Source organism: Sander vitreus, chromosome 12 (genome assembly GCF_031162955.1).
Source record: "Sander vitreus isolate 19-12246 chromosome 12, sanVit1, whole genome shotgun sequence".
In the NCBI taxonomy this organism is placed as follows: Eukaryota; Metazoa; Chordata; class Actinopteri; order Perciformes; family Percidae; genus Sander; species Sander vitreus.
The window spans coordinates 8890712-8902979 of NC_135866.1; the positions used below are offsets into that span (position 1 = coordinate 8890712).

Here is a 12268-nt window from a genome sequence, read left to right on the forward strand (position 1 = left end):
TAACAAGGAATTTGCCTTGGTGGACGAGGCATGGAATAATCAGACACTCTTCTCAGAATCATTTAACTGAGAGCTCCTTAAGCTTTACAGTCAGTCTTTGTTAATCAGTTTTTGGCTGACCAAGGACACTTAATACGCTCCCTCTTTGTCATACTTTGGAGCATCTCGTACCTCAAAATTGTACTTAAGTACTAGCCTGACATCGTCATACTCAGATTCTAGTCAGAATGTGAACTTCCTGACCTCGAATGTTGTGGGCAGGGCTAAGTTCAGCTGGCATCCAGGCTACTTAAGTACAGTACTTGAGTAAATGTGCTTAGTTACATTCCATTACTGGAAATCCAGGCGTGGGCAAAACGTTAAATATTAAATATCTTAAATATCCTAGTCAGTAAATGTTTGACCAAACCATCCACACAAAGTTGTACACTAGTCAAATGGAATGACCTTGATTTATACAAGATATACTGTATATGTCTCACAAAGTCCAATAAATCACAAATGGACAAACTAACCTGCAAGAATATCTGAATTAATGATTTTTTTTTTTTTCTCCTGACCTGTTTCTCCCTGCAGGTAGCAGCATCTCTGCTCAACTCTGACATGATTGATATTCTCATATTCAGAGTTACCTACATCTATACCTTTTTGTCACTCCATCCTGATGCACTGCTTAAATAAGTCTGATTAATAATTCATTTCTGACTCCCAGTGTGGAGCATGTACTTATATCTAGTTTGGGTTTGCTGAAATTATTGTTTTATTTTAAATTGTAAAGTTTTGTATTCGGGACATGAACAGAGATGAGAGGAGATGAGATGAGGAAGAAAACAATGTTCTGGACAGAATGTGAGACAGAACATTATGTCAGGTGCTGCACCTGCGAACCAGAGACAAGAATAACCACTGAAGTGCTTTTAATGGATGGACTCTTTGCAACATGTTTTTGACGCCCACTAGAGAAAGACACTTTACATAGAGACATGTCCAGCCAATAATTGTATCTCCACAAATATAATAACAACTAAGTCTGTTGCTCTAAAATAGAGATATGATATGATATCAACTTTCCCATATTGACAGCTGGCATTAAACGGAGCTTATTATGACATTTGTATTGAAGTGATAAGTCATCCAGCAGCTTTTGCTCGAAGTAATTTATTCATTTTCATTCATTTTAGCTTTTCACACATTGACTCATTATTACATGGCATTACTCTAAAAAACTAATCCTTTCAGGGGCTTCCAAAACTCACTGGAGTACACATTTTAATTATCTCGTGCTTTGCCTGCATTGCACTGAACTGTTACAAAAAATGAAAATCATTTTGGAGAAACCTTTCAACATATACATTAAAAGTAAATAATAAAATACAGCAGTGAATATACATTTGTGTTGTTTAACAGATCCTACATGTCTACATCTTGCAGTAGTATATGTATAGTACATGCTCCACCAGGTCCCTGAGGCTCCGTTTTCCAAAGCAAACGAAAAAATGACGACTGTTTGGATGACCTCCTCACCGACCTCCATCTAAGTGAGTAAATTGCGGTTAAATCTTTTAACTATAGCGGATTGTGTGTTGGAGCTGAACACAACATAACACCTCACTCAGTCTCTGCAGTGAGAAACAGATGCTGAAAAGCAATCAAACTGCTCATTTAGATGCTGCGCCCGCAAACAAGTCTGCTTTTCTTTTGCTACGTCTTTCCTCCTGGGGGTCCCGAGGAGATCAGTGATTGTCCCGGTGCTTGTGGTGGTGAGAGGATTGAAAATCTACCGCAGGGAGATCCGCCCATCAGCCTGCACAGGGCCTCAAAGCCCCGGGAGACGGAAGAGAGAGGAAGAGGAGCGACGTCTCGCCCTTCATCCATCGACTGCAGGGTGCGGGACGGCACTGGGGGGGGGCAGAGACGTGGTGGAGAGGAGTAAGTGTGTGTTTGTGTGTGTTATAGAGAGAAAAAGTGTGTGTATGTCTACACACCTTTGGTCTGTGTGTACTCTTCCTGGCTGGGTTGGCTGTAGGGGTCTGGCTGAAGATTTGAGGATAGGAGCAGGGAGAAGGAGAGCAGCAAAACCTGGACATGAATAAAGACGGCAGGACAAAAACAGGCCGAGGACAGAGGGAAAGGACAGAAATCACAGGGGAAGAAGAAATTGAGTTGTTAGGCATGACCTACATACAATTTGGCACGAAAGATGAGCGCAGGTGCTAACATTCTCCATTTAAATCTTAAAGGTAATCATAGCAGTAGTGGAGCACAGGCAGTGGTTGAGGCAAGGCAAGGCAGCTTCATCTTTAGAAGCACATTTCAGCAACAAGCCCATTCAAAGTGCTTTACAGAAAACATTAAAAAGCAGTTCGCAATTGTTTGAGAAACATCGTTGACAAACATTTGTTAAAGAAAATATATAGAAACTGCTAAAATAGAATAAGACAGGTATGAAATACACAAAAGTTGGTTTAATGATGTGCTCATGTTAGGCACTGTAGTGTCTATTACATAGCAATACCTTTATCTATTATTTAGTTGTTGCAGATGATGCTGTCTAAGCAGATTCCCACTCATGTAAATCAATGTAATGTTGTGTTGTATATCTCACCAGGATGCAGGTCCCTCTCTGTGTTGTTTTGCTGTTAGGAAGGAGAGCCTGTAGGCGGCTTAGCTGCTCCAGCAGATCACTGCAATACAAATACAGACAGGAGGACAAAAGAGACTGTAAAATGTTCACACAAGGGGCCACAGGTTCCTTGAAATATAGGCCTAATGATTTTAGCGTCTGTGACCACTTCAAAGGGTACTTTGTAGGGTTTATTTCCTGTGTTGTGAGATCGTGCCTACAATGGAATCTGTGACAGGAATTGCTACGATTGAAAGAGGGTGCTGAGCTGCATTTGTGGAACTATTTTTTAAGCAGCAGTTGGCTCAAGTGCGTTACTGACCATTCGCTAAACCCCTCCCCTCTAACAGTGTTGTCCAATCATAACTTAGCCACCGTACCTGGGGATGGCTGTGATTAGAAACCTGTTGGTTTTCAACCAAACCAAACACCATATATTTAAACTAATACCAAAAGTAATATCAGGGCCAGGATTGCTGTTATTGATATTTTTTTATTGTAAAAAGCAGCTATGATATGGTGCTAAAAGACTCAAGCTGAAACTGAATGTCCCAGGCAAAAGTCAGCAATGACATATTTCTCCCTGTCGTGATAGTAGCTTAGCTGTGATGTAGGGGAGGGATAGCATGTATGTAACCATCAAGAGCATATATAATACCCATTTTACAGGGTCTTTATTTTAATATAAGTCAGCTGGAAACTGCGTTACTAACCAAACCATGGCGCTAACGTTAGCTTAATTAATAAGTTACAGCTAATAAAATCTGTCATATGTGTGTTATCATTTCAGATGGCAGAATATTGGTTTAAGTCATTATTAAACAGACAGCAGTCAGTGATTCTAGCCTTCTAGCCTTTTCTCTGTTCTACATCACTGCTGATTGCATGTATTGTGATGGGCATTTTCCAATTTTTCTGTCATTTTTATGAAAAGAAAAACCAAATTGAAAGTAACAAAAAGAGAAATCAATAAGGGAAATAATCATTAGTTGCAGCCCTTGTTGGCTGATTTGAGGACTCACTTGTTGGTCTCCTCCAACTGCTGGACCCTTCCCTGCAGCTTGAGGTTGTGAGCATGGCATGCAGACACCCTGAAAGAGAAAAAGAGGGGAAATATAGATAACATGAGGAAAGAAGGGTATCATATAATACCGTGTTATAATGTTGTATTGTCTCCCCTTTGTTTCTTTCTTTGCCAATGTCCGTCTGAGTGTTATCTCGCACCCCATATCCAGCCTCAGAAGACTCCACTATTCTGAGATGAATCACTGATGGCAAGTTTTAGAGTCCAGTGGTACAACCATCTAAAGGTCAGCATGAGTAAGATCAAGCAGTCCTACAAATAACCGGGAGGGGACCCTGATAATCAAACCTGGACTGGTCTGACACACTGAGTCATGTGGGGATATTGATGCATTTTTTAAAGCCTTTCAACATATGAATCAAACTACAAGCTCTACCACTCTGCACTGTTTGCGGAGGTGTGATGGGGAGGAAGAGCCAACATAGGGGAGGCAGGCAGGAATTTGGTGACAAAGGCTGGCTGTGTGATAGGGCTCATTCTGCACAGCCTGGAGGCAGATGAAGAGGAGGAGGAGGAGGAGGAAGAGGACTAAACTGAGCTCCATCTTGGCAAAACTCCCTGCCCCTCTATTGTGAGATGTTGCATCTACACAGCATCTTCAACTTCCGCCTAATCCCCGCTCCAGCTGCAACACAGAGCGGTTCAGATGCTAGTTTGGGCTGCTGGCTATCACATTATACTGTGTTTCTGTCCTACCTCAGATCAGACTAAGACACAGCTGCACTGTTGATGTACAATTTTCTGATTGTGCTGGAAACTCTTTACATTCTTTCTTCATTATGTGTCAGTCCTTAGCTACCTATTTTCATCATTTTTGTTTGCTACACTAGACATGACTCAATCGCCTTCTATTAGTCCATATGTATATGGCAGTCACGGAATGTAACTAAGTACAAATTTAAGGTACTTTACTTGAGTCTTTTCTTTTCCTGCCACAGTAGAAGTAGAAATACTTCTACTCCACTACATTTCAGAGGGAAATATTGTACTTTTTACTCCACTACATTCATCTGACACCTTTAGTTACTTTACAAATTAGGTTTTTACACATAAAACACATTAGTTTATAAAAAAAAACTGTTTTATTATAAATGTAACTACCCAACAACATAAAGGCCTACAGGTACAACTGAAATGATTACCTGATTAAACTCTTAGTTGATTAACAGAACTGTTTTGATCGTTTCCAGTTTCTAAAACGAGTATTTTTCGGCATTGAGTACTTTTACTTTTAATACTTCAAGTACATTTTGCTGATGATAATTACATACTTTTACTTAAGTAACATTTCCAATGCAGGAGTTTTATTTGTATATGTTTTTGTATATAGTATTTTCACAGGTTTTTAGGTAAAGGATCTGAATACTTATTCCACCACTGGTACTGTATATGGTCACAATCTACAATATGTTTTGTTTACAATCAGGATAATTGCAATTGCGGTTGATTGAAAATGTTAATTATCAAAAATATCAGTGGATAGTTGAAGTAAAAAATCTGGAGGATACTTTTGGTCCTTTTCGCCACTCAGCTCTTTGTCTTTTTATTCTAAACAAACCACCTCTGTTGCTGTGAATTTTTCTGTAAGGAAAACACTCGATGAACACTGGGTATCAGCAAAAGTTAAAGCTTCCATGAAGTCTGCTTCATCAACAATGATAAAAAATAGTAAATTGGACATTTTCTTCTTTAAAAATGTTCCCTTCCTAATCAAGTGTATGACAAAACTGGTTCATTATAGAGTGCTTCAGTTCAGAGCACAACAGATGACTAGAAATACAAGTTTCATATTCTAGGCCAGTGTATGCAGAGATAATATCGTGTTGAATAAGGATGCTGAGTGCAGTCGGCTCCTACCTTCCCTCCAGATTTTGAACATATTCCCTCTTCTTCTTCCGACTTTCTTGAGCTGAGCGCTTGTTGCGGATTTTCCGCTGGATCTTCTTCAAAACCCTCTCTTCAAACTTGTCAGGGTGATGAAACACATGGGAGGATAGGGACAAGAGAGAATCAAGAAGAAAGGGGTATAAGAGGGGAAACTAGGTTGGAGGGGTGGGGGGGGGGGGGGGGGGCGGCAACTGGCAGAGGTTGTCTAACTGGGGATACAGATTTTGATGCATGCATGTGTGTGCCAGAGAAAGGAGGAAGTATGTGTGTGTGTGTGTGTGTGTGTGTGTTCTTGTTTAACTATATTCGTGGGGTCCAAAAACCAGGAATACAGCTTTGTGGGGTCCAAAATGCTGGACCCCACAACTTTAAAGGGCTGTTTGAGGGTTAAGACTTGGTTTTAGGATTAGGGTTAGAATTAGGTTATGGTTAGGGTGAGGGTAAGGGTTAAGGTTAGGCATTTAGTTGTGATGGTTAAGGTTAGGGTAAGGGGCTAGGGAATGCATTATGTCAATGACGGGTCCCCACAAAGATAGTAAAACACAGTAAGAGTGTGTGTGTGTGTGTGTGTGTGTGTGTGTGTGTGTGTGTGTGTGTATACCTTGGACAGGGGCAGTTTGCTGGGTAAGTTCACCCCTTCTTTAGCCAGAAGCGTCTTCTCATCCTCATTAAGAACAAGCTCTTGCAGGGAATGCTGGGGGAATTGCTGCGCCTGCGAACCAGATGGACAGAATATTCCAGTGACTCTCCGTGCAGTTTACCAAGAGGGGGCACTGGAGTGGAGCAGTTCATAAAATTCTGTTAATTTTGTGCAAAGTGTTCTCTATTGCTCTCAGAGTGGGACAGGTCATGACAAAAATGTCTCTGGTCAAATTAATCAGAGAAGCAATGGACCGTACAGTTCACTCATATTTCATTCATTCAGAGGACTGAGACTGAAATATTTTTTTATTTAATGTCCCCATTGGTAAGAAAGTTGAACAAGTATCATTCTTTTAACAGATATATTCAACTCTTCTCTCCTTACTGTCTGTCCCGGACTGGAAAGCAGCAGGTCCTTCACCGTGAGAGCCTGACTGGACGACAGAGGGGAGGTTTGGTTCCTAGTGAAGTAGTGTGCAATGCCCAACTGCTCCTGGAGGTCATCGGACTCCCAGCCTGCAGATCGAACCAGTAAAACAGCAGGTGATGATTCACCAAATTGCCCCCATACCATTTATACAAAAACACAAACTATGCTTTTGTCTTGGAATAGACGTCTGTCAGACAGCTGCAGCTGATTCAGAACGCTGCTGCTCGAGTCCTCACTAACACCAAGAAAGTGGATCACATCACTCCAGTTCTGAAGTCTCTACACTGGCTTCCAGTGCCCCAAAGAATAGATTTCAAAATACTTTTGCTGGTTTATAAATCACTAAACGGTTTAGGGCCAAAATACATTTCTGATCTGCTACTACACTATGAACCACCCAGACCTTTCAGGTCGTCTGGGACAGGCCTGCTTGTTGTCCCCAGAGTCAGAACTAAACAGGGGTGAGCAGTGTTCAGTTTTTATGCTCCACATATCTAGAACTAAACAGGGGGGAGCAGCGTTCAGTTTTTATGCTCCACATATCTAGAACTAAACAGGGGGGAGCAGCGTTCAGTTTTTATGCTCCACATATCTGGAACAAACTCCCAGAAAACTGCAGGTCTGCTGCAACTCTCAGTTCTTTCAAATTAAGTCTGAAGACCTTTCTTTTTGATGTTGCCTTTCTTTTAAACAAATGTTAATTTCTTATACTGCACTGTCAATTTTATTCTCGTCTTTTATTTTTATTTTTTTAAATTTTATCGTTTTAACTGCTCTTTAATGTTTTATGTAAAGCACTTTGAATTGCCCTGTTGCTGAAATGTGCTATACAAATAAAGCTGCCTTGCCTTGCCTCTGTGACTGCAGCACCCTACTGTTCTTTACAAAACACTTAAACAAAAAATATGTCATAGCCCACTTTTTCTGTGTTTGATATCTTTGTGTTGTTGCAGATGTGTTTTCTTAGTCAATTTTAAAGTATGTTAGCACTGAGAGTTCAATAATCAGCGATGTGAAAGGGACCGTTGTTCAAAAGCTGTCCTCGTGATGAATTGCACCTTTTATTTAAGTTGAGTTAAAATGATTAGCTCTCTGAAAAGACCCTTAACTGTCAAGATGCTCAGTTTAAAGCACAAATGGATAGATCTCACATTAAGTCTTTGATTTACTGTATACCTGACAGACCAGTGCCCTGGTTCACCTTGTTCTTCTAGTTTTTTTTGCATCTTAAAGGCTCTGACACACCAACCCGACGGCCGACCGTCGGCAGAAAAGGCAGTCGGACTGATCAGTCTCCCCGAGTTGGTCCAAAAAGTGCCTCGGAACACACCAAAGCGATGCCGACTTGAGCGTACGTTCTGCGCGTGCGTGAGACGTAATACGTCTCTATAACAGCAGGCGGCACTAATCTATATTGCCGCCCCAAAAAATTAAAACCGGCAGCTGATTGGACGAACGTGTCACCTGGGTCTGGCTTCTTCCGACCATAATGGCGGCTCGTTCGGAATACGATTTCATATTTTACGCAAATATTCACCGAAACGTGTTTCTGAAAACATTTTAAGCGAGAAATAGGCCACGCAGTTGCTGAATCTGTCTTCATTTCAGATCGACAAAGGTCAGTTTAAAAGATTTTCGTCAGATTTTGAGAGGCGTTCGTCAGGCTCAGCGCACTCGTCATTGCCAGTAATTGGTCATTGAGTCCGACTGCCCACTCAACAAGTCAAATCGGCCAAAATGAAGGCCGACGGCTCCTCCTCCTCCGACTGACGATGGCACGGAACACTCGAGTCACCGACCTCACCAGACTGTCCGACGGCTGATAATCGCGTTGGTGTGTCAGCGCCTTAACATGACATTATGCTCACTATTGAAACAATTATCTTTTTTTCTCAGTATAAAATGCTAGCATTATACATCATACTTTTCCTTTTAACTCCAAGTCTTGTCTTACCTAGATCAATGGAAACGTCAGATGTCTTTTCATTTGGTGGTGGCTTGTTCTCCGGAGCTGGAGGCTGAGGGAAACACTGCGTATCAAAGGCTGGAAAGGCTGTGCAGAAGGGCGGGTGATAGCTGTCTTTGGGATCTGTCGGGGTGTCCTCGTTGATGCCGCTGTCAGTGGTGCAGGGTGACCATAGGGGGGACGCTGGAGCCGAGGAGGAGTCGCTCCCACCCAGCAGGGAGTCCAGGAAGTCATCAGCAGCACTTCCCTCGGTGCTCAGGGTCTGAGTGGAAAGAGGGTATGCAAGCATTTTCCCATGACATCACCACTGCTGGATATCCCGGCTTAATCAAATAACCATATCCCCACACAAGCACAGACAAGAACGCAAACACACCAGTCATTCAATTCCTTGAGCTCATTTTCCCGTTGCAACCATACAGGGAAACCCAATGAAACTGAATGAGCTCCTATATATTCCAAGATCCAGCTCAATAACCCATGACCCCTGTTGAGAATCCAGATCACACTCTGCAGTCAGATTTCAATAATGAGATTTGTGGTGGCGCTCATGTTGTCCCCTGAGTGACTCTGCTCAGGAGCGGACTGTGCAGAATGACGGCCGTACTCACTTCATGAATTGTGATAGTCCATGATTGGTTGCTGTGGAAACCGGTGGTTTCATCTGTATTCCTGAGCAGGAGGTCAATGAGGTCCATCCCACCATGAACCTGAAACGAAGAACTACTCTGAGCGATGGGTCTGAAGAGGAGGTGCCTTGTAGCACCCAATAATGTAATAAATTCCTGAAAATGTAATAATGCCTGAAGATATAACAACCTTTCAACCTGATCGACAATGTAATAAAACCCAATAATGTAATAACTTCACCAATAGTGTAATAAAATGTCCTGACTGATATAACATTGTCGCCGATAATGTAATACCTTACAGGTGGGTCACTTTTTTTTCAAAACTGATGATTCTGACAGATAAAAAAAAAAAAAGTGATCTTATCTAGCACGGCAGCTGGATTCTCTCAATAATATGAAAGAATGGCAGAATCACATATCACATGAAAATCCATTTTGTCCAGGCCATGGGTGTATTCTAAGAAAAGTCCAGGCCCTGAGGAAGTTCGCTCAGCCTTGCAGCCATTTTGTTTTCCAGTGGCCACTCGCAGTATTGAAACAAAAAATCCCCCTGAGGCCCAGAAAGGATTTACCTCTTTAGGATATATTTTGTCAATAAAGTGTGTAGAGGCTTTAAAATCATAACTGGCCATTGTTGTCTGCTCTTCCTGACTGTTTGTGAGAAAAGCCATCTGGCAGATATAATTTGAAAGAGGAGTACCGGGACATTGGGAAGATCATTTGAGCTAATCGAAGAACTCTTAGATCGGGGGGGACAGGCAACAATGGCCAGTGTTTCGCAAGCGGCGGGAAGTGTAATACAAGTTATGGAGTGGCCTTGGCTCTCACAGCTCCCTTAAGTCTGCAGAAGATAAAGAAATACACAGGTATTCAGTAATATGAACATCGTAAAACAAGTGTATATATTTTTGGTAAATGGAATGCAACCTAGAAATCCCAACAGTAACAATTTGTGTGTTTCGGCCTGGGAAATGGGAGAGCCAAGTAACATTTCATACATTGCGCGACATCGTGGAAGGGGCCGAGTGGAGCCGAGAGGATCTGGACTACATCCAAAACTGATAACAGCACCACCAAGAAGATGGGACAGAAATGGATATAAGGACAGGTTTTTAAGATAGCGGCATCAGATGCTAGGAGAGAGATAGACTTGTCTTGTAATATCTGATCCGTGTACACGCAATTGTAATTGCAATATCATTTTTCACTAAAGCTTGTTATAATTTTAACAATGAATCCTGAGTTTTATTTTCTAATCTACCAGTAAATGAGCACTTAAAACGAGGGTGTAGTGACCTTAGAGTTGGAGTCAGTTTACTCTGGCCTCTTTGGGCCAGACCGGTCATCGGTCACATTTTTACACCAATTCTTACACCCCATTGCCACCATTGTAAAAGAGGCGTCTGTAAAACTCATGCCAGGACACCAAAAAATGCAAACAAGGTTGATTATGACTTTCTATTATGAATTCTTATTTCCATGGACTTTTTTTTATGTGAAAACCTTCCCTAGAGCCGAGAAAAGACTCAAAAACCTGCGACGTCACCACAATGTAAAGTCTATGGGCCGAGTGTGAATTCGCGAGCGTGGCCAGCGGGAGAAACACACTACTGCGCTGCCATACTGAATAGGCGACATTTTGGATCCGGTATCCAGTTATTATTCCATCAATGCTGATGAATATATTTTTCAAACAGTTTCCAATGAAGGCTTCTCAGATGGTTCTGTGTAACAAACCATCTGACGCGTCAGGTTAGTAAACTCTAGACTTTATGTAGAATTTGACATTTACAACAGACGGTAAGTGTGTACGTTGTTATCAGGTGAAACGATTCAATCTCCATGAAATATACTTTTTCATCTGAGTCAACAGTGATTCTTATTGAAAAGATGATATTACAATATCATTCAGGACATTTTATTACATTATTGGTCAAGTCATTACACTATTGGGTTTTATTACATTTGATCATGTTAAGTTAATTGTATTATATGTTCAGGAAATGATTACATCAGTGAGTGCTACAAGCCTGTGTGCTCTTACTGCTTGTTTCTAAACAGTATAACTCATATCGTCAGTTTGGGTGTTGCAAACTCAAGTTGCTCAATCCCACACTTGCCTTTGATCAAATCAATACACATCCACTTTAATCTTATTTAAAACTGTTAGTTTTCTTTACGGACACTCTATACACTACAGTCTGAATCATTCTCTCACCCACAAACCAGTAGTTGCACCCAGTTATCCGATTACAAATCTGTCTTACCTGGTCTGTATTCAGAGTCATAATTCCAACGTGAGAGCAGAAACTGATGAAATTACAGTGAAACGATCCAGCAGGATTAAAAGAATACACAACCAGAGCAATACGTTCCTCTCTGAGGCTTGGACGTTTGAGAGGAACGCTTGAGTCTGTTATAAGGGGAAAAGTTGTAAGGCTATCTCACACAATTGTATTCCCCAAACCCAGTTGATCACTGTCCAATCAAGTGTTTAGCAGACCGCTGGAGGAGCCAATCAGCACAAAACAAAGACTCATTGACATATTAATTACTCAAAGTTGTTTACAGGTAGCCTAGAGTGACCTTTGATATTATGATAAGAATTTGATTCCCTGGGTGGTTTCACATTCATTTTTTTGTTGGGCAGGGCTGATTTAGAGCTATTATTCTTATTGCTTTCAAAGGCACAAGGTGGAGAAAGTCACGTTTTTAACTTCATCAGACCTTTCAGTAGAAAGCTTAAGTTTTGTTTCAAGAGATTTTTGCCTGATCCATCACTCAGGGTGATACAAACTCACTGATGAGGGAAGCTCTTTTCTTCATTCATCAGCTTCACTTACTGTATGCTTGAAATCAAACTGATTATTTCACGATTATTATGAATATCAATAGGTAAATATAATTATTTCCCACTCAGTTCTGGGGACTGGGAGCCCCACCATCATAAGACAGTTAACAGGAGAGGCACCAGACAAAACATATTTGTGCCATTTCTCAAAAT

General features: G+C 41.3%; 1 protein-coding gene across 1 annotated transcript; it reads right to left on the minus strand.

Moving 5' to 3' along the window:
- Positions 1–1701: 1701 nt before the first annotated feature.
- On the minus strand, positions 1702–9330 carry LOC144526670 (cyclic AMP-responsive element-binding protein 3-like protein 3-A). The gene is made up of 9 exons (XM_078264284.1): positions 9244–9330; positions 8621–8894; positions 6622–6752; positions 6196–6306; positions 5565–5671; positions 3646–3714; positions 2606–2684; positions 1986–2079; positions 1702–1898 (listed from the first exon to the last, which is right to left on the minus strand). Exons 1-9 carry the CDS (start codon positions 9328–9330, stop codon positions 1702–1704), a joined length of 1149 nt encoding a protein of 382 aa, XP_078120410.1.
- Between the last annotated feature and the right edge of the window lie 2938 nt (positions 9331–12268).

What these genes read in the sequence shown, in the direction of transcription:
- LOC144526670 (XM_078264284.1), bottom strand. Translation starts at nt 9,330, where the DNA reads ATGGACCTCATTGACCTCCTGCTCAGGAATACAGATGAAACCACCGGT. An exon ending in GGACTATCACAATTCATGAA is followed by an intron (nt 8,895 to 9,243) that starts GTGAGTACGGCC and finishes CTTTCCACTCAG; the next exon opens with ACCCTGAGCACCGAGGGAAG. An exon ending in AGAGTACACACAGACCAAAG is followed by an intron (nt 1,899 to 1,985) that starts GTGTGTAGACAT and finishes GCCCCCCCCCAG; the next exon opens with TGCCGTCCCGCACCCTGCAG.